This window comes from Cucumis melo, chromosome 10 (genome assembly GCF_025177605.1).
Source record: "Cucumis melo cultivar AY chromosome 10, USDA_Cmelo_AY_1.0, whole genome shotgun sequence".
NCBI classification, from domain to species: Eukaryota; Viridiplantae; Streptophyta; class Magnoliopsida; order Cucurbitales; family Cucurbitaceae; genus Cucumis; species Cucumis melo.
The window spans coordinates 24,008,844-24,031,212 of NC_066866.1; the positions used below are offsets into that span (position 1 = coordinate 24,008,844).

The 22,369-nt window shown below is 30.8% G+C and overlaps 2 protein-coding genes across 5 annotated transcripts; one reads left to right on the forward strand and one right to left on the reverse strand.

Annotated features, from left to right (window-relative positions):
• The first annotated feature begins 300 nt into the window (after positions 1–300).
• LOC103502523 (probable NAD(P)H dehydrogenase subunit CRR3, chloroplastic) lies at positions 301–5,824 on the forward strand. 3 transcript variants are annotated; one of them, XM_008466481.3, is made up of 4 exons: positions 301–622; positions 815–957; positions 3,166–3,294; positions 5,570–5,824. In XM_008466481.3, the coding sequence occupies exons 1-3, from the start codon at positions 354–356 to the stop codon at positions 3,288–3,290; spliced, it is 537 nt and encodes a 178-aa protein (XP_008464703.2). In that variant the 5' UTR covers positions 301–353; the 3' UTR covers positions 3,291–3,294; positions 5,570–5,824. The 3 variants fall into 3 exon arrangements, with proteins under 3 accessions (XP_008464703.2, XP_050947415.1, XP_008464704.1); XM_051091458.1 differs by lacking the exon at positions 5,570–5,824 and adding an exon at positions 4,025–4,370 and having other exon boundaries at positions 322–622; XM_008466482.3 differs by lacking the exons at positions 3,166–3,294; positions 5,570–5,824 and adding an exon at positions 2,487–2,727 and having other exon boundaries at positions 326–622.
• A 5,699-nt stretch (positions 5,825–11,523) lies between these two features.
• LOC103502524 (cysteine-rich receptor-like protein kinase 43) lies at positions 11,524–16,448 on the reverse strand. Of its 2 annotated transcripts, none has more exons than XM_008466484.3 (6): positions 16,216–16,448; positions 15,980–16,119; positions 14,163–14,373; positions 13,076–13,310; positions 12,824–12,974; positions 11,524–12,201 (listed from the first exon to the last, which is right to left on the reverse strand). In XM_008466484.3, exons 1-6 carry the CDS (start codon positions 16,277–16,279, stop codon positions 11,767–11,769), a joined length of 1,236 nt encoding a protein of 411 aa, XP_008464706.1. In that variant the 5' UTR covers positions 16,280–16,448; the 3' UTR covers positions 11,524–11,766. The 2 variants fall into 2 exon arrangements, with proteins under 2 accessions (XP_008464706.1, XP_016903253.1); XM_017047764.2 differs by having other exon boundaries at positions 13,076–13,313; positions 16,216–16,397.
• Between the last annotated feature and the right edge of the window lie 5,921 nt (positions 16,449–22,369).

The following is a 22,369-nucleotide window of genomic DNA, read 5'->3' on the forward strand; positions in this document are numbered from 1 at the left end:
ACTAGGATAAGGTATCCAACCTTATCAAATCTTATTAAAAATATGTATGTAATTGAAAGGTTCTTAAAATTCTAAATCCAAATTGGATGAGAGCATTACAAAAAACATCCAAGTGACGCAATCTCTTTCAAGAGATTTAAAAAAGTAACGTGAATGTGGGTATTAATCTCAACAAAATATAACACTGAGATTGTAGGGTGAGATTGCACTAAAAACCCAAAAACTATTTTGAGGAAAAAATAAAATATTTCTAGAAAAGCGGTTTGCTTTTTTTACCATTAAACCTGAAATGACAAATCCGTTATTTCTGAAAATTTTCCTAAACTTCATTTATAACAAAATATCTTTAACTTATGCAACTACGGTTTCTTATCTGTGGAACTCCAATGGCTTCCCTCTTCTCCATTTCTATAACCAAAAATGTGGCTTTAGCTTCACTCAATCCCAACCGCCACTCTCATTCTCACTCTCACTCTCCTCCTCTCAAAACCAATGACGCAGCCGATACCATTCCAATCAAAACCCCCCGGCTACGCCCGAAACTTCTAAACCCTCGTCGCCCCTCCGTCATTGAAATCGAACGTGCTATTGGTGGTGGAAGGTTCAGAGACGCCGACCCTAGGCAAGTCTCAGAGTTCCATTTATCTCTCCATACCTTCTATTTTGATTCACCGTTCTTGTTCATTTTCTTTTTCTGAAATTAGGAGATGTTAATTTTTATTGTGCTGAAGTTAAAAGAGATATTGATTTTCTTGTGCTGAAGTTAAGAGATATTGATTTTCTTGTGCTGAAATTAGGAGATTTTGATTCTTAGGGATTTGGAAGAAGATAAGAAGGCTGCATTTGACATGTTTTTGATGAGTTTTACGGGAAAATATGAAGGGCCACTCATGAAAAAGCTTCGTGAGACAGGGGAATGGGTAACTAATCAAACTGAAACCAAATTTCAAGCTTCGGGTAACCATTTTTTTTCTTTTCCTCTCTTTAATCTCTCCATTCTTGACTGTGACCAATGATATATTACTTATTGCCTTTTTGAGTTATGTTTTCTAATTTTGATCATGTTCAATTGCTTGAGAATTCTGGATTTCACATCAAAAACTCCTGTAACTAACAGTACATCTCTTGAAGTTATACATTTCACACTGAATTCTTTATGGTGGTATCTTTAGGAGAGAAGAACAATAGACTGTTTGGAGGTGTTGCGAGAGACCCTAGTGATGATTTGTTTTTGGTGTGAGGTTCCATGTTTCTCTTCGAACTTTGGTTTTGAAGACTTTTTATGGGATTATCATTAATCATCATGGACTACAACACAAAAGAACAAAAACTTCAAGGTTTCAAATGTTAAGAATAAAAATATAGGGGGATTAGGGTAGGACTCAAACAAAACCATAATGATACCAAAATGTAGAGCTATAAGATAGACGAGGTAATTTGAGATACTTGGACCCTCCCTACCTTGAAATCACTCAAACCTAAACCTATTGAATCGATCGATGTCATTTTTCGAGCACACTATGATCCTCCCTCTCTTGAAATCACTCAAGCCTAAACCTATTGAATCGATCAATGTCATCCTTTCAAGCGCAGTCTATTTATAACAAATTACCAAAACAACTTCCCTAATCAATTACTAATTTACCTTTTCACACCGTAATCATATATTCCCTAGGCTACGAATAAAGAAGAGTAAATAAGAATGTCCATCAGGACTAGGTTTGAGCCTTCCCCACCCATCACGTCTTAGGTTTGAGCCTTCCCACACATATTTTGCATTTTTAGCCTATTAAGCCTCTCATTTCTGTAAAAAAACTTGCAGATCTTCTAATATTTTTGGACCATTTGTGGGTCTAAAATCTAAAATTATTAATTAAAATTGTAATATTTGAAACCAAGATTGTATAATATAATTACAAAATGGACCTTATTAAATTTGAAGTGAAGACTCTCCAAACAAAAATTTAAGGTCCGCCACCGCTAATCAGAATATTGTATTTAGGCACCTGAACCTCTCAATCAGGTTAATTCTTAGTGTGGAAAAAGAACTACAACGAAGGTAAATTGGACATATGTGGTTGTTTGTTCTTGGCGAGGATTGTTTGGAACGTGACCAAAGTTTTTCATTGCTTAGGAAAGAGAAGGTCATGGGTATACTAGGAAGGGACAAGGACAGCATCTCCATTGGCTGAAGCCTTCTGGTGAAGCAGAAATAAAGTAATGAGGTCCTATAAGTGAAGTGGACAATATGATAACATTGTCGAGATGTGTAGAAAATCTTTACCCCTAACAAGTGGTCTAGTGGAGCTATGCAAGGGAAAATCTCAAAACTATATATCCAAAAGAACCATTTTTTGCTAACTGAATTAAAACGGCACAAATCATTTGCTTTGAAATTTGGTAGCAAGGAAATTTAATTTCAAATTTGTTTTCCTCTTTATCTTCTTGTAAATGGAAAGAAGTGAATCAATGTTGTTGCAATATAGGTTGACGTAGAGATAACATCTTGCCAGACATGAAGTGATGGGTTCACGAACACAACATAAGAACACACAAGTGAAGAAGAAAATGGTCGCGTAAATAACTTACTCTTTTAGAAATGAGGGAGACAAATGACTCCTTTATATATAGGAGTTAATGGGGACATAAGAAATGATAAAATAAATACAAATACATGCCTCACAGATATTGTGTTCTTATATTTTTATACATATTTGCTTCCTATAATATATATATATATATATATATATATATATATATATATATAATAAATCAACTTTTATACAACCTTGCTTGAACTAAGATCTATTCTATAGGTTGTACAACTATGTTCTTGAGCTCTGAAATAGTAACTCAACTTTCGTACTTCTAGTTCATTAATCTAGTACTGCATCAAGTGATTAAGTTAAAGCTTATTTACGAGTTCCCATGTTGCTCTATTATTCCGTTAAAGATGACATATGAAGCACATACATGGGAGACAAATATGAGATATTGATACGATAGGGTACGACGATACTTTAAGTTTAAGTTTTCATTAGAATATATGTAAATTTGACATGAAAATCTATATAAAAAACATAAATGTCAAGTTATTTGGCAGAGTACAAATTTAATACATTTTATTTTTTTGTCATATTTTATTGTTTTGATTTTAATTGGCAGGAAAATGGTTTCTGTTGTTTACATTTCAATGGGTTCTTCCATTTTGGGCATTGTCACTTCTCGTGGCTTCTGGGGTCATTAAGCTACCATTCAACACTCCATTTCTTAATGAACTTCTCATGTAATAAGGTAAGATTAAATTACCAATTTAATCTCCAAAAATTTCAGTTTGTGTCTAATAATTCTATGGATTTTTTATTTGGTGCTTAATAGGTAGTTGAGATTTACATAAGTGTCAAGAATAAGTTTATAACTTTCAATTTTATGTCTAGTAAATTTTTGAACTCTCAGTTTTGCAACGGTTCTTAAATAATTTCAATATTAAAAAAAAAATCTCAAATTTATTGGATACAACATTGAAAATTAAAGGTGTTGAGTATATATCGGTATTGAAAATTTAAGGGAGTACAAAGGAAAGTGTTGAGTATATATCTATATTGAAAATTTAAGTGAAGACAAAGGAAGACGTTAAGTATAATGCCTATATTTAATATTCAAGAAAATACAAAGGAAGGTGTTAAATATATACCTATATTGAAAATTTAAGAAAATACAAATGAAGGTGTTGAGTATATATCTATATTGAAAACTTAGAAGCTAGACATCGTTCAATTAACATATAGTTTATTGGTTCTTTTGTCGAGAGGGTTTCATTGTTTTAATTAATTAAAAATGGTTTGTATTTTGATTTTTTAGAATTGGTTTAAATCCTATTTTGGTATCTTATTCTATTTTGGTTCTTGAATTTATAAAAGTGTGTGTAAGTCTCTAAATTTTTTTTTTAAAAAAATATTTTTGTTCTGTCATTAAGATCGTTAATTCTTTTAATAATGAGATGACTTCTATATTTGGATGGTAGATTAATGTTTTATCGAAGAGCACAAAAAGTCATTGTCTTCTAGATTTTGATCGTCGCTATTTTGGCGCATTGTCGTTCTACTACTTTTTCAACTCATATGCTTGATGCAATTTATCAATGAATAATTTTTTTAGTGTCTTAACTTTGGAGTATTTTGTGATTTATTGATGTTCTGTTTTTTTCTCTTCCGCTCAATTATTTATTCTTACCTCCTTGGAGTTTTATGATTCATGTGGGAATACGATTTTGTAGTGTTTATTTTAAACAGTTGTACTTATTTTATTTTATATTGTCATAGATGTTAAACACCAACATGTCAATTCTATTTAATTTTTATTTTACTTAATGTCATTCTTCTGATTTGCTTCAAGATTTCAGGAGATTTTGAGGAATTTTTAGTTTTGGTGAAAAAGAAAAAAGTAGCTTTTAATTTGGATTTATTCGGTTCTCTTAGAAGAGTTAACGAAATTATAACTTTTAGTGAGGGCCAAAGTAAATTTTTATTTTTAAAAAATTTGAGGATCAAAATACAGTTATAAATATTGAGAGTAGGGATGAAATAAGATTTTAATGTTCAGAATAAGGCTATAAAATATGGGTATTTTGTAGTTGAAAAGTTACTTTAAAGTGCTCATGTATGTCATTTATGGAGTCTAAAAAGTTTAAAAGATAGATCAAGAAATAACGCCGTCCTTTCTTTCGATTGAGAGATAAGAGATTTGAATTTCGTACATCTACATGTAGGATGAAAAGATCATATTTAATTACCGGGTGCTAAGCTTGTTTTAGGATTAACTAATATTTATATTTTCATTATTTGTGGTTGTAATTCTACCACCTGACCAGTGATCACGGAGGAATCGATATTTAACCCATAAAATCACAATTAACACTAACAACATATATCCTCCATTCATTCCCACCACAAGCCCTATTCTTTATTTTTCTTCTTTTTAAGTATTAGTGGTGAAAGTTCTTGATAAGTAGTCTCTTGTCATCATAAAATTAATATTTAAATATTCTATCATAATGGCATTTATATTTATATATACAAGACATAAATTCTAGGAAGAGTGAGTGTGGGAAATTCAAAATTCTTTCTCAGATCACTTTCTGAGTCTGTTTGTAGAGAAAGGGACTTGAAGTTAAACTGGTCGTTTGCAATCAACAACCCTTAATTTGTTATCTTTGAAAATATTCACGAGGCAAGAAGGACCCATCGGGACATCCAAAATGGTTAGCACCCCTAAATTGAGAATTCAACCTGCCAAAAAAACAATAATAATAAACTCCATTAGAAATACATTAAATTTCATCTTTTTATTTATTTGTGGTGAAAAAAAAATCCCAAATCTGATTTAAAACTAGATAATACAAACTTGAGCTACGTCGTTGAATTTCATTATCCAATCTCCACAAGATAAAATATTCATTTTACTCTCTAATTTGTAGTTAATATGATACTCTTTTATCTTTTTTTTGTTTTGTTTAATGTGGGTTGAGTTTGATTTAGAAATTTAAAATATTACTCAAATCAAACTACAGCAATGGTGGCGGAGAAGGACGATAGGGAGTAACAGCAGCAGCTGGATAACCGTCTGTGGCGGAGCGGCGGTGATCTGAGAGAGACAGTGAAGGAGTGAGAGAAGAGAGAGATAGAGAGAAAGAAAATATTACCGGCAGAGGAGAGGGATTCTGTGGGTGACAAAACTGATGTGTATATATATATATCCAACTGACCTCAATTTTTCATTTAAAATATCTTTCATAACAAAAATAAAATTCCTATACTTCAATCAATTATATATTTAAAAAAAAAAAACTCAAATAGACATCATAAAGTTTTATTAACTTTTATTTATCAATTTTATTACTAATAGGGTCAATTATAGACTTTTATCAAATTTTATCTTTGATAGACATTGATAGATTTCTATCGTGTATATTAATGATATACTTGTATCAATTTTCTATCATTGATAGACACGATGAAAATCTATTAATAATAAGAACGGATAGATGATGATGGACTTCTTTAGTGTCTATTTGGGTCGTAACAAAGGTAGAAAATTTTGTTTACTTTTTTATATTTAAAAAGACCATGTAATTGAAATATTTATGAAGTTGGAGTTGTTACACCTTTAACTACTTGAATCAATGTTATTTTATTAACGTGTGTACTTGATTTTCGTTTTCTCTTTGTTTTTTTGGAATTTGAATAGCAAAAGAAGGTGATCCCAAAATATTATTTGTCCATTGAGGGAGAAAAAAAAACTGACATTGTAACTTACTAATATTACAGGGGATATAAAAATAGATATCATTGTAAACTTTGGACCAAATAATAAATAAAAACTTTATGTCTGTAAGTTATCTTACTAAAAATGATGTTTAAAATAGGGTTTTTTTTTTAAAACATAACAAGTTGATGAAATATTTACACTCTATAGAATAATTATAAAAAAGAAAAGTGGTCACAGACTCACAATAAAAAATACAAAAAGTGCTTCAATTAATACGTGATTAATCGCCTACACGTGCGTGTGAGTAATCTTTTCTAAACGATCGTATTAATTTTCGTACATCAATATTAATTTTCTTTTAATTAAGGGATGTGTATTCTTGTACTCCGCCATCCGCTTTAAGTTTGTGTTCTCTTCTTCATTAATACAATAGTAATTATTAAACAATAAAACTGTTAGTTTATTACTTTATGTTATATAGCAATATCTATTAATTAGTTAGAAGGTAGTTACCAAGTTCCTCTATATAAAGAAATTGGGTTACGTAAATATTCAAGACAAGAAATAAAGTATACCCTTGTACAAAGAATTTTCTTCTCTAAATTTATGTTCTCTATTATGGTATCAGAGCAATTTTCGTAAAGAGAGCATTCAGGCCACAACCCGAATGTCTTTTTTACCCTTGTGTAGTCTGAAAAGATGACAACACCAGAGAGTTCGATGTTCAAAAGTTCCAATATCTCAACACCGATTACTTCTTTTGATCTTGATGCCCAATTAAATCCTTTCATTCTTCACCACTCAATCATTCTAACCACCATACAATCGTTTAGATTTGACTACACAATCGTTTAGATTTGCCTACTCCAAATCTAAACGACTTTTTTTCTTCAAAATTTGGTATAAACGATTTTTCTTTATACACGAACGTAACCAATTTTTTCAAGATTCTTTATACACCATCTGCCTAAAAAAGAAAAAAAGAAAGACGATTTTTTTTTCAATATTCTTTATACACAATCTTTTAGTTTTGGTTACTCTAATTTAAATGTCTGACCAATTTTTTCAAGATTTTTTATACACCATCTGTTTAAAAAAGAAAAGAAGAAAAACGATAGAATGCAAATGAAAAAAGAAAAGAAGAAAAAGAAATAGGAAGAAAGACATGCCTAAAAGAGAGAAAAACAAGATAAAAAAAAATAGATTTGGTTACCTAAATCTAAAAAAAATTGGAAGAAATCGCATGAAGAGTACAGATGAAGAAAACGATAAAAAATCGTAGAGGGGAGAAAATGATAGAAGGGAAAATTTGGAATATTTAAAAAATGCTAAATTTATGTGTTTTGTTACACTGATCGTAAATATTTGGGTAGTTTTTTATATTTAGGAAAGTTTTCCATCTATTTATTTATTTATTTTCTTTTCAATATAAAGTTTTTTAAAAAAAGAGTTTTACAAGAAAATTAAAATATAATTATTAGTTTTTTTTAAAAAAAAAAAAAAGAAAGAAAAAATCATTGTTTGATAATGTTTTAGATATAAGCGTACCTTTACTAATAATTTTTTTTCTCAAATTCATGTTCTCAATTAATAAACACAATTCAACTATTAAAACCATTAACATTTTTATTTAACACATTTTTAATTTATTTTTATCTTTTAATATATATTCAAAGGACAAAATATATTAAAAAATGGTAAAGAAAATAAATAACTTCTTTGTATGTAGGAAGTAGAGCTACAATTTGATTTTTTTTTTTATTAGTATGTCCAAATTTAATAGTAAAAACCACACTTTAATTTGAGAGTGAAATGATATTTTGGCTAATATGATGTGAGGGAGTTCTTAAAAATGAAATTTAAGCTTTTGGTCAAAGTCATAGTAAAAATTGAGGAATTCTACATTAATTCTAAAAATAATTCTATATTCTTAAAAGAAAGAGTAAAAAAGAAACTTTTTTTTTATAATTATTTTCTTTCTTTTCCACCAATGAAAATTGAAAATTTGTAGAACTTTTTATTACGAAAGACGAATTATTGTGCAGTGTAATTTTGATATGAAAATCAACATTTCTCAAAGTTTATCATATTTGTTTAAAAAATTTCTTTCCTGCTTTGGTGAATTTTTTTTAACAATGATGCTTTTTTTTTTCTTTTTGCCCACTATTGAATTTTAGCCTGATGTTCGTACACATTTTCTAACATTATATAGTCGAAGGTTTCAACTTCTTGGTAAAGGTGGTTTTTGGGCCTATGATTAACAGACTTTTTCCTTAATTCATATTCTGGCAAGTTTCTTTATGGTACTCATATTGCTGTCAAACCTTTGTTCTTGAAATAAAATCCATCCTCTCTTCAATATTGCTCTAGAGTGGTACAATGTTATGGAGATGAAACTACATAAAATGTATCTGACAAACAAGTTTACAATTTACTATTAGAGTATTGCAGTAAAGGAAGGTTGTGTGATCAGATTGCTAGATTCAAATCCAATTGGCTCTCACAATTGACCATATAAGAGAGACATTGTGTATGGAATTTATTTTATTCATAGACGTGAATATTCATTCAACCAGAAAACATACTTCTGAAACAACTTTTTGAAAAATATAATAACTAAAATATTTTTGCAAAGTGGTGATGATGTGAACAAATATACCAAATATATATTTACAAGTAACTAGACATAGAGTGTGTATGACAAAGTAGATGAAATATGTGTCAATAAAGATAAAATTATATAAACAAATGAGACATATGACAACTACAGAGTACAATAAATACTATACTATAGGTGCATAAGCAAGATATTGCTTTAATTATATATTTTAAACAAATTGAATAACCTTAACTTTGTCCTTGTTCTATATACACCTATATAAGCATGCACGCATTGTTTATATGTATTCATTGTTTATTTTAGAGCTTAGCTTGAAAATGAGAATGACAACGAAAGGAAAAAAAAGAGAAGAGAAGAGAAAGATATACACGTGTGTGTTTACAGCATGTGAGCTAATTCCTTGATTAGCTTAAAAGTCATTTTGGTTAAAAAAAACAACTAACAATTTACTTTCTCTGTCGCGTGTGTTTCTTTCTCTGTTGCGTTTTCGTCCAAAACGCCGTCACCGTTCGCAAGCTGCTCGTCTCCTTCGTCATCCATCGATCGTACCGACTCTTCGTTGCATGTCATCTTCTACCGCGTTGTTCCGTTGAGCAGCAGTGTTGTCGACGAAGCCTCATCAGTCGCCGATTGTCGCGTTTTGCAAGCGTCCAAAGTCGGTTCCTCAAACTATCCGATCGTCCACGCTGCCGAGCTTTCGCGTTTCACCCGAGCTACTCCTCCCTTGCAAGTCGTCCTCAACATCCGAGCCGCACGCGAGCTGCTCTCTGCATCCGAGTCGCATGCTAGCCGCTCCCTGTCATCAACCCGCATGCGAGCCGATCCCTTTAACCAAGCCACAAGCCTGTATTTTGGTCTTTGTTCTCTATTTTTGGTAAGTTTTGGTAAGTATTTAATAGCTTTTGGGTAATAGCCATGAGATATTAATTTTGGACCATAAATAACTAAATTTTGGATTAAATTGGGTTATTTCTTCGTAAAGGCTATTGGAAGAACTGAGAACTTTGATTTCTCCCCAATCAAGGTTGAATTGGAATTCAACCTTAACTTTGTGTAAGTTTAATTAAATGAATTTTTGGATCCTTAACCAACGGTTAATTAAGTTATTAAACTTAGTATACTTTTACCCTTACTGTTTAGGATTTTTCTTGGGAAGCTTGACCTTGTTGTTAGAAATATTTTTTGATTAAGTTAATCTTCAGGTAAGAAATTCTCCTACTAGACCTTCGAATGAAGTAAGAACTTGCATGTAATTTTTTTCATTATGCATTGATGTAGCTATGTGCATAATGTGTTGATGATGAGAATGATGGATAGTTATGACTGAGTTTATGTTGATGATAACTGATAGTTATGACTAAATTATCTTGATGATGATGATTGACGATGTTAATGTTAATGCATGAAATATTAACCTCGTGATTAAAAATGTTGTGATTAATATTTATGTCATGCTTATTATGTTATGCTATGCTACATGCTATGGAGAGGTTGTATTGTTAGCTTTATTTATTAGAGTCGTACCTACATGAGTGCCCCTCGAGATCACCACCTTTTTATGACTGTGTAGTCCGACGGGATCATCAGTCCAGTATGATGATATGTATAGGAGTGACTTGACGAGGTCACTCATTTCCCGATTGTCTTAGTGTTCTTTCGAGTTCACTAAAGACCAGTTTGTCCTAGGTGTTCCTTTGTGTTTACCAAAAACGAGTTTTGTCCTAGATGTTTCTTTGGGTTCACCAAAGACCAAAGATGTTCCTACAGGATTATAGTTTGCGCATGTTCGCGAACGTGCCAATTTAGGGGTACTACGTTACAAGACTCTAATAGGTAGGAAGTTAACTAACATCTAACGGAACTAGTAGTATGTCCCTTACTGAATATATTTTTATACTAACTCTTCAAATGTTTAATTTTACAAGCAAAAATAGAGGTAGAGAAAAGCTGGCGAATGACAAACAGTGACCGTGGCGTGTCATAGGAAAACATTTTGCTTCCCTCGTTATGTTTTTAGTTTTGATTTCAGTATTTTCGTATTTTCATTATTTCTCTTTTAAAACTAGATAAGATTCGAGCTAGAATTTTATTTTAGAGATTTATTTTTATGTACATTAGTTTATTTATGATTTGAATGAGTACTTGAGGTTTGATAAAGAAAATTTATTTTATTTTTTTCATTTTCTTTTAAATCAATTTTATTGTTAAGTAGTAATGACCTCAGCTTAATATAAAAAGTTGGATCATTACAAAATGTCTAAAATCTTATTAAATAAGTTTAGATTAGAACAAATTCAAAATCATCACCTAAAAGATCCAACTAAAACCTTGCTTCTGGCCAACTCAAAATTAGAATATAATACAAATATAGATTTCGCGTCACATGTCTGCTACGAAAAATTAAACCTCAGAACTTATAAATTTCAGGAGTGATATTACAAGTTTATGCTAGTTATACTCGTCTTGTGGGACTTTTTTATTATTATTAAATCTAAAAGATTTAACCCAATCACAACTATGACAAAAAAAAAAAGAACAAATTAAACCAAAGTGGCTAAATTAAAAATAGCCTCAAACTAGTGATATCTAAAATGTGAAAATCTACTGTTTTGGTTGAAAATACCCTACGGCAGATGTACATATTGTAAATATTTTCTTTATTCTTTTTACTTTACACCAAACTTAACTGTACAAAAAATGTGACAAGAAATTGTATTTAATCTCCTTTCCAAATGATGAGAAATGGGGAAATGGGAGAAGGTATGGCAATCCAGCTATTACTTAGACCAAAAACTTATCACCTCAACATTTACACTCTAATATAAATAAAGGATACAAAACTTATGAACAAAAAGAATGGATCCTATTAGAAAAAGGCTCTAACCTTCTATTGGACGTTTCCCACGATTATCGTATCTTCGACTAATTGGAGAAGAACTAGAAGCAACTTCGTTTGCAGTTGCGGTTGCGGTTGCTGTAGCAGTTATAGTTCCAGTAGTATTGGTTGTCAAAGCATAGGAGTCAGATGCACCAGAAGTTCCTGAAGTACCAACAATGGAGGACGATGCACTTGTCCTACGAGATCTTCTATACCGAGAACCGGGTATTCCTGGTCTCGTTGGTTCCTCCAAATTACCAGGTCTCTTTGAAAGGATTAAAACTACACGTGGCATGGTCGGCCGTAGGTGTGGATCGCCTTGCGTGCAGAGCAATCCAATTTGAATGCACATCGTAACTTGGTCAGGATCAGCTGATGATGCTAGTGTTGGGTCCATGATCTCCAAGCTCCTTCCCTTCTTGTATAGTTTGTAAGCCTGCACAAAATTCACATCATAGGTAAGACCTTATTTGCAGATTAGAATTTTCTGTTTCAAAAACTGTCTTTTCTTCAGCCTTTCGGTCATTCAACAATACTCGTACCTATTTCAGCTTTTGGAATTTCATGCTTGTTTATTTCCAAATCTTCCAATTAAGGTTCCTTTCAATTTGTTAAAAGGAAACAGTAGAATTACTAGTCAATTTCTATAAACAAAAACTGTTATTTTTTAATCAAAATTTGATTTAGTTTCTGAAAACATGAGTAGAAAGCTGAGAAACTTATAGGTAGAAACAAGGTTTATAAGTTATCAAATAGGACCTAAATGACTTTCTTAGTGCGAGTATGACCAAAGTTCCTATCAGGTCATTTGGCTTACAAAGATCAATGGTGAATATGATTCACTAAACTAAGACCAAAACGTAGATTACAGCGCTCAGGGAAGGCTTGTGTTTCAGTTACGTGGATCCTTTAAATGCCTTAACAATAATGACAGTTAAAATATATTGCCCAATCAATAGATTCAGCATCTAGGACTTATTTACTTCTATTGCGCTAATTGTACGATGATCTTCATTACAATCAATCTAGATAGCTGATGCAATAAAATAAAACCTTACCCAATCAAGTAGATTCTCCGCATCCATAAATGAAGTAAATGACGAATTTCGCTGGCCACTTATAAGTTCCAAAACCAAAACGCCAAAGCTAAAAACGTCTGCCTTTGCAGATAGATGTCCGTGCATTACATATTCGGGAGCCATATATCCACTATTCATACATAGAAAAAGAAAATTAGTGAATAGCTCCAGTTAGGATTCAGAAATTTAATAAGTTTTCGCAATGAGAAAAGCAAAGTTTACGAAACTTACTTTGTCCCAGCAACACGAGTATTGACATGAGTTTGATCTTCAGGGAAGAGACGAGCCATGCCAAAATCCGCAATTTTAGGGACCCATTTATCATCCAACAAAATGTTACTAGCCTTTATGTCACGATGGATAATGACATTATGTGAGTCTACATGAAGATATTGCAACCCTCGTGCTATGCCAAAGATTATGTCATATCTCCTCTTCCAATCAAGTTCTCCTCGTCTGCTGGATTCTGCTATAACAACAAAAAAGTAATTAGTATCACTTACAGTTCTTCAAAGAGTAAGTATCATATCAATTATCAACAACAAAAATAATAATATAGAAGGAGAACACGTTTTAGATCAATGGAATGAATATTTTGTTGAAACTCGTTTTAAGACCTTTGCAAAGTAATTAATGTGATTTCTCCAAAAAAATGTAACTAATGTGGCATAGCAAGATATTTCTATCTTCGGAGTTTAGGTCCAACTAAAACTTGGAATTTTAATGAGACTTTTACCGTCAGTTTGTCTATAGATTAATCGCTTATCCCCATTGGGCTTAGGGATCCCTCATCCCTAAGGCTTCAGGCTTTTACTATGATGGTTTTGTGATAATTGTGATAAATAAATAACAATTGTGATAATTCTTTTGTACAAAAAAATAAATAAAAATAACACAGGACAACATCATTTTGACTCGCAGATAGAAACACATTAAGAAAAATGGTCATAATAAATGGACTATAGTATGAAACAGCATTAATAATAAAGAGATGTAGTGAATTGATCTCTTCAAATTACACCACTATCGACTTGTTACTGGAAAGTTCAAAATTATGTATAATTGTCACTGCAAATGAATGAAAACTGACAGTAATGGGAACTCTTTTCTATTTGCACATCTTCAAGCCACAGAGCAATTAGAGGGAAAATTCAATGGCACTCTGAAAAGAAAAAAGAGTTCAACCTGAACAAACTTAAGGTACTTGAGAACATACAGTCCGAAAATGAAGATGCCCAGACATTTCAATCGATGGCAGAGTATAATAGTTCATTCTTCATTGAAAGAGAAAAGAAGCATATATCTAAGTGTCACTTACTAAAGAGAAGCTTGTCGAGGCTCTCATTCATGACGTATTCGTAAACCAGTAGTTTCTCTGAACCATGCACACAGTATCCCAACAAATTGACAACATTTCTGTGCTGCACACGAGCCAACAATTTAGCCTCAGTCATAAACTCTTTTCTCCCTTGTTTTGAATAAAGTGATAACTTCTTCACTGCAATAACTCTTCCATCCTTTAACTTCCCCTACAAAAGACAATAAGTAAAAAAGCTTGTATGTTAGTTGAAAAGGATGTTGAACAATTGCACTCTATTTTTCTAAACAATAATAAGCTTGGACATTGAATCTTTAGTGTTGTCATCAATTGAATTAAACATAGAATAGCAATTACCTTGAAAAGAAATTCTACATATACTTAAAAAATGAAAATCTAAGGAATATGAATGATAATCAAGAATAACAGTAAGTGCACAATTATAATTATGCATATGTAATGTAGGTCTTGTTTGATGATCATTTAACTTTGGTCTTTGCCTTTCGAAAATTAAGCTTATAAATACTACTTTCACTTATAAGTTTCTATGCTTTGATATCAACTTTCTATTCCTGTTTTCAAAAACCAAGCTAAATTTTGAAAACTTGAAAATATAGTTTTTACCAACTTGTTTTTTGCTTTTAGAATCTAAGTAAGAATTCAAGTGTTTATTTAACATAGGTGAAAACTATAATTGAAAAATTAAGAGGAAACAAGCATAAATTTCAAAAACAAAAAGTTAAACTGAAATGTTAGCAAACAGGATCGTACTTTTAGTTTTTAGTTTTTGAAAATTAAGCTTATGAACACTATTTTCCCCAATAGGTTTTTGTGTTTCGTTATTCACTCTCTAGAACTGTTTTAAAAAACAAGCTAAAAATTGAAAATTAAGAAAAGTAGTTCTTAAAAACTTGTTATTGTTTGACTAAGAATAAAATTGTGAAAACTATAGAATGGAATTTTGAGAAAACAAGCATAAATTTCAAAAACAAAAAACTAAAAGGAAAAGAGAAACATGTTATGATACAGGACTTTAGTGACCCTTTTTGTATATAGAAGTGTATAACAATACAAAAGAACTGTTCTATGCATAATGCACCGAAACAATAGTGTTCATCTTCTACCATTGTTTCTGCAAATGGGGAAGATTAGAAGTCAGAACATTATGGGGCTCTTACAATTTCACATCAGCTAAATATACGTTTTATTCTCCAATATTTTGAGTGTTTTATCAATTTCTGTCTTAGGCCCCTTCCCTTGCATTTTAGCAAATTTCAATTGTATCACGATCCAATGTTAATGTTGGATGATGATGTACTTATCCAACATATATATTACTTTGTGAGTACACAAAAATTGAAGGAGAAAAACTTAATAAATCCAAGAAAGAAAGAAAGAAAGAAAGAAAAAGTAGAGATTTATGCCAATTTCTAAGAAATTTGAAAAAGGAATTAGAAACTTTCCTATCTTAACAGCAGCCTAACTCCTCGCCTAAACTTATGCTAACTTATTAAACATCATTTCAAGTTTAACTTCAACCAATTTTAGCATTGAGCAATAAAGGTTATAATTAAACCGTTGAAATGTGAGAGCGCAAATTTAGGTAGGAAATCAAAGTTAAGAATAAATAAATAAATAAAAGATGCGAAAACAGATATAACTGTACACTTCGATCAGTTGGTCCAAATAGTGCTTGTTAACTACGACAATTTGAATGAAATAAAAATAAAGGGAAAAGAAAAACAAGTTTGGATGATGAGAGCGCATGAGATGACAAAACTGTTGAGTGAATAGAAAGAAATACATTAGGATGTAACCTTGTAAACAGGACCAAATCCGCCTTGGCCAAGCTTGTTGTTGGGGTGAAAATTGTTGGTAGCTTCAACTAAGGTTTCAAACTGAATAAGCTTCTGTTCCTTAGCAGCAATCTCCTCCAAATCATCCTCACCCTGCCTATCTAATAAAATTCATCATCAAAATCAGAATCAAAAGAAAACCGAAAACGATTAACCCGGCCCCTAATTAATTAAAGAAAAAAGGAAGAAGAAGAAACCTCTTGAGGAACCGAATCTTAATTGTTTGATGAGATTTTGTACGAAACTTTTGGACTTCGTCATGCTCGCCTTAGGCCATGAAGAAATATGAGAGAATCATATCATAAAGGGGAAAAGGATGATATGAGAATTGATTGAGAGGAGGAAGAAGAAATTGAAATGAAAAGATGTATAAAAAAAGAACATTAAGAATGAATGGATGAATCTGCAAAAGGAATTGACTCACTGTTTGACCATTGACAAACCCCGAACGCCAGCTGGAACAAACACCACGCTTTCTTCTTCCTCTCTCTTTTCTTTTTTTCTTTTACTTTTCCACTCATTATTTGGGAAAAGACAAAATTATAAAACTATTTCATTGATTAATTAATCAATCACTATTTTTCTCAATATAGGATGATTTCTTTTTCATATTATTCATATTTTGTTCCTTATATTTATCTTTTTATTGGTGTTATACTTACTATATATTTTTATTTATCATATTCACGTCCAAATTAATACTCCATTACACGTTTTTATATATAATAAAATAAACAAAAATATTTATTAATATATAGAAAAATTTTGGATTCTATATTTTATAAATATTTTTATGGCATTTTTTACTATTTTTCCTTTATTATATTATATGAATCTATCTTCAATTTTTCATTTATCTACTCTTTTAAATTTTCATTATATTTTTTATCCATTTCTATTATGACAAGGCACATATATACTCAATTTTTAAAAGGTGTCTTTTTAAAAATATAACAAATCGACAAAATATTTATATCGTATATAACAATTACGAAAATGAAAAAAATTCAAATGACCACAATGAAAAACATCAAAAATTTTCCGTCAACAATGCACATAATATATTTGGTATACGATCTTTTACATTTGGATAGCTAAATCTAAACTATTTATTTTTTTTAATTTTTTGTACATGATCGTTTAATTTGGTTACACGATTATTTAGATTTGAGTAGTTAAATCCAAACGATTTTTTTAAGATTTGGTACACGATCATTTAGATTTGACTAAACGATTTTTTTTAAGATTTTTTGATAGGATCATTTATTTTTTCAAGATTATTTGGTATATGATCGTTTAGATTTGGCTAAACAATTTTTTAAAGATTCTTTTGGTACACAATCGTTTATATTTGGCTACCCAAATTTAAACAACATTTTTTTCGAGTCTTCTATATTTAGTACATGATCTTAAGTTTGAAAAAATAGATATTTTATATTTGATACAAGATCTTGAACTAAATAACAGTTTGAAAAAAAAAAGAAAAGAAAAAAGATGATGAAATGAAAAAAAAATCACAGAGAGGAGGAGAAAAACAGAGAAGAAAGAAAATAAAAGGAGAATGCAAACCTAAAGTCTTTTAAAAATGAATAATTGCATGAGTTTTGTTACATGGACCGTAAATATTTTACATGTTTGTTATATTTATGAAAGTTTCTCATTTTAAAACCTACACTCTAACCATGCTTATAAATAAAAGGGTGAAATCATTACAAATAAATATCAAAACTTTGTTTTTTAACCATTTCGTCTTTTAGGTTTCTTTTTTAAATTAACATATTTTCTTTTGATAATATTATATAGGAAGAAAAAAATAATATTATAATCTAGAATATGTTTTTTTTACAAAAGAAGTTTACTTTTACCATATTTTGACATTTTCCGTTACCGTTTTGTGTATTAAATTAAATAATAAATTGAGTGCTACAAATTGTTGGTAATTTAGTGACGTAATGAGATATGTAATTTAGGATGATTTGATTTATTATATGAAGTGTGTCGTGTGATGAAATACGTTGGGAATGCAAAAACGTGTGGACAAATAACAATTATTTAATATCAACCACAACTTCTTTTCTTTTCTTTTCTTTTCTTTTCTTCTTCAATGTCAAAATAATAATAATAATACAACACCTATGAATGGAAGATATCAGCCTCAGCTATACCATCAATAAATCAACTAAGGTAAATTTTAATAAATATTTAAATTGATCTCTACTGTGGTCCTTTTTTTCAATCGAATGCCTTCCATTCGATTCATTTTAGTCGATCAATTCAATTTTCTAGTATATCAAGCTCACTCCTAGAGAATGTATTGGACTTTGGAAGACCTTAAAGTGATTAAGTTTAAAATTGCCCAAATTCTTGACAGAAAGTCAAAAAATGAACTATCGAGGAATTGAGTGGGGTGATGCAAGCATCGATTACAACCTCAAGTTGTAGTAGTGTAATTGTCCGATAAGTGATCAATAGTTCCAAAAATTTAAGATGCCTGGTTACGAGGATGAGCACGAATTACACATTACTAGCCTATGTATAACAAATAAAGTCATTGGTTGGTTAAAAATATTCCTTCCTATATTATATTGTCCAATTACCCACAACCCAAGGCTAACTTGAATACTGAAGTATATCTGGGTTGACCCCACGTGGATACTCAATTTATTTTGTCCTACTAGCACTTGGACTTCACCCATAATACAAATATACAACTAATTCATTTTTCTGTATCACCCTTAATAATCCTAATATCATTACAATCAAGTTAGTTAATATCCGATTTTAAGTTATAATTCTATTTCAAGTTTGACCTTTCAACTTTCAAATTGTATCTTATGAGTAACATGTTCCAAAAAGTTTTCTAATATGTTCTTGTTCTCACAAGATTTCAGGAGAAATATAGTCTTTGAATGAAATTTTGTATATTGATTTATGTGGTGTTGTGGATACAATATCTAATATATACTCTTTTGATACTTTCTCCTCAAATACAAATTAAGACTTAGAACTTTTTAATTTTTTATCTTCAGGAAGTTGTGATACTTCCTGCAAGTCTATTCGAGCTTCACTCTTCTGGAATTTAAAGAAAGTTTAATCTTCCAATTCTTCAATCTTTCAAAAGATTATCTCGAGGTTGATAAGAACTTGAACGTCTTGAGAACTTTTAGAAGTTTGAAACTTCAATTTTTCATTGCTTCAATTCTTCATATCTTTAATTATTCAAAGTTTTAATTCTTTTTTTCAACCAAAGACCCTCAAATGAATGACAAAGATCACTATTTATAGAGAATTTTTATGGGCTTCAAATGAGCTTGGATCCATTTGCCAATCAAATTATAATTATCACAATTTTACTGTGATGACCTGACGCGATTTAATTAGCCAAAATTTATTGTTCAAGTCCTTGATCTTTTAATAATGTAATGTGTAGTACTGGTTCAAACTATACTATTTTTTTTTTTTTTTTTTTGTCTAGTATATTCTTTAAGCTTTCAAAAACATCTAAAAAATAGAGTGATCCTATTGAAAAAAAAAAGAAAAAGAAAAAGGAAAGGTTAGAAATTTATTTAATATTTTTAAAATTCAAATACTGCTGTGTTGAAAGTTAGATAGATATTTTTGGAATTTAAGAAGTAATAAACACACAAGTATCATAATTAAGAGTTAACTTCAATCTTTATTTCACTGATTTTTTTTTTTTTTTTTAATTTTAAAACAAACATTACTTAATTTAATGCGTTGATAGAGTGTCTAAAAAACGGGGGAAAATGAAATTTGATATTAGTTTTCAAATTATGTTTTTCTTCCTTATCCTCTCTCTTTCTCCTCTCCTTCTCACTTGTTTTCTTTCTCCAACTACGTCTCTCTAATTAATACCTTCAAATCTGACTTTTTAAATAATTACCGCTAATTCTGCTTTTACAAAAATTCAACTTTACCATGAAGCATAATGATGTATCATGTATGGTGTTTTACATATCATAACTAAAAGCCTCCTAATGCCTCCTATGTTTTAAAAGTAGGTTTAAAAGGTCTTTCAAATAATTTTATACTTTAATTTTAAATAATTACATGACATTTTAAATTTGAAAAATAATTTATAAAAACCTTTTCTCTTTAAAAATACCTTTGTTTTCTATAATTTTAAATATCATTTAACTATTTTAAGAAAAAAATTCAAACAAAAAAAAACCTACCTTTCAAACTTATTTGTAAGAACTCAAAGATTAAATAGATATATTTTAAAAACTCAAGAACCAAATGAGTCTATTCTTATAGACTTAAGGACTAAAAAGATACAAATTTAAAATTCAAAGACCAAATGCATATATTCATCGATATATACTTGGCGACTAAAAAGATAAATTTTTCCATAAATTACTATTAAAATTAATTTTGCATTTTTTTAGCAATTTAAAATATTTAGATAACTACTCAAAATGCTAGGGTTTTTTCAAAAATATAGAACAAAGAATGAAAATATTTACACCGTATAAAACAATTTTGAAAAAAGAAAAAGCCCACAAACGACAACGTAAAATAACAAAACTATGTCTTGGTCATACACACATGAAAGAGCGATTAAAAACGCCTTTGTACCTAGTCTAAGTGATCTTGTACCCCAGTCTAAACGATCTTGTACCAAATCTAGACGATCTTGCTACACAATCATGTACCATTGTACCCTTGTACCCAGTCTAAACAATTTTATGTACCCTTGGACCCCAATCTAGTCTAAACTATCTTGTACCAAATATAAACGATCTATTAATGATAATGATCTATCTCTATCTATCTGGAATAGATAACTGATCATTTAGATATTGGTATATGATCGTTTAGATTTGTTAGAGAAAATTGTCAAAATGAGAGAACCACCAACTCAGCAAATTGTGCAAATGTGGTAGTGACTCAAAATTATTCTTAATGCTTGAAAATTGGTTTGGGAAGGATTTTTTAGTTTTCAATTAGATTTCACCATCTGTTTTTTCTTTATTGTTTTATTATTCTTTTTATCCCAATAAATGGGGATTGTATTCTGTATATATTCGGTCGTTGTCACCATAAATGAAATGAGAGGAAAATATGGAAAAATAATCTTCTATCCTAGAAATATCAAAAAACTCAAAACTCTATTTTGGTATCAGTGCATATGACCAACACCGCCTCTACGTCTGTCACTGCCCTACCTACAACCAACTTTACCAATCTTCTATTAAATCAAATTTTGAACCAACTAACAACTATCAAGCTTAATAGAGGTAATTACTTGCTATGGAAGACCTTAGCTCTTCCCACTCTTAAAGCTACAAGCTCGACAACCACCTCTTCGGCGAATTCCCTAGCCCACCCAAGCTTATTTCGTCGGCAACCCAACCCAATGGATCTACTACAGAAAACGTCAGTGAACCATCTCAAGAAGCTTCGTCAAGCTCCACTACTACCGTGACTGTCAATCCTAAGTATGAATTGTGGATTACCACTGATTTGCTGCTCCTTGGATGGCTCTACAACTCCATGACACCTGAGGTGGCCATGCTAAGGACCTATAGGAAGCCACTCAAGATCTATTTGGAATATAGTCAAGAGCTGAGGAAGATTTTCTTTGCCAAACATTCCAGACAACAAGGAAAGGTAACCTTAAAATGGAAAAGTATTTATGAACTATGAAAAATATTGTCGATAACCTTAGGCAAGCCAACAACCCAGTACCTCCGCGTGCTCTTGTTTCACAGGTGTTAGGGTTAGATGAGTTTTACAACCCAATGATTGCTGTAATCCAAGGCAAACCAGGCATATCATGGTTGGATATGCAATCCGAACTTCTCATATTTGAGAAAAGATTAGAACATCATAATAGCCAACGTAACACTGGAAACGCATTCCAGAATGTCGTTGTCAATGTAGCTCAGAATACAAGTTCAAATGAACTCAAATCCCACAATAGCCATCAGTTTGACGCTAACAAGAGAAACAATTTTAATGGACAGTAAAGAAACTCAAACAACGACAGAGAACGCGACCAAGGAAGAGGAAACAAATCCACGTGCCAAGTGTGTGGTAAGTATGGTCACTCTGTACTTGTTTGTTATAATCGGTTTAATAGAGAATTTTTTAGTCCTTTAGTTAAAGATCGAGGACAAAGCTCCGATGCGTCTGCGAACTTAAATCCTACTGCCTTTGTGACTATTCAGAGTCCTAATTCATTTGCTACCTCTGAAGTTGTAATTGATCCGAATTGGTATATTGATAGTAGGGCTACAAATGATGTCACGAAAAAATCATCTGGTTTGACCAACTCTGTCGAGTACTCAGGTACAGAAAAAGTAACAGTAGGAAATGGAAATAACT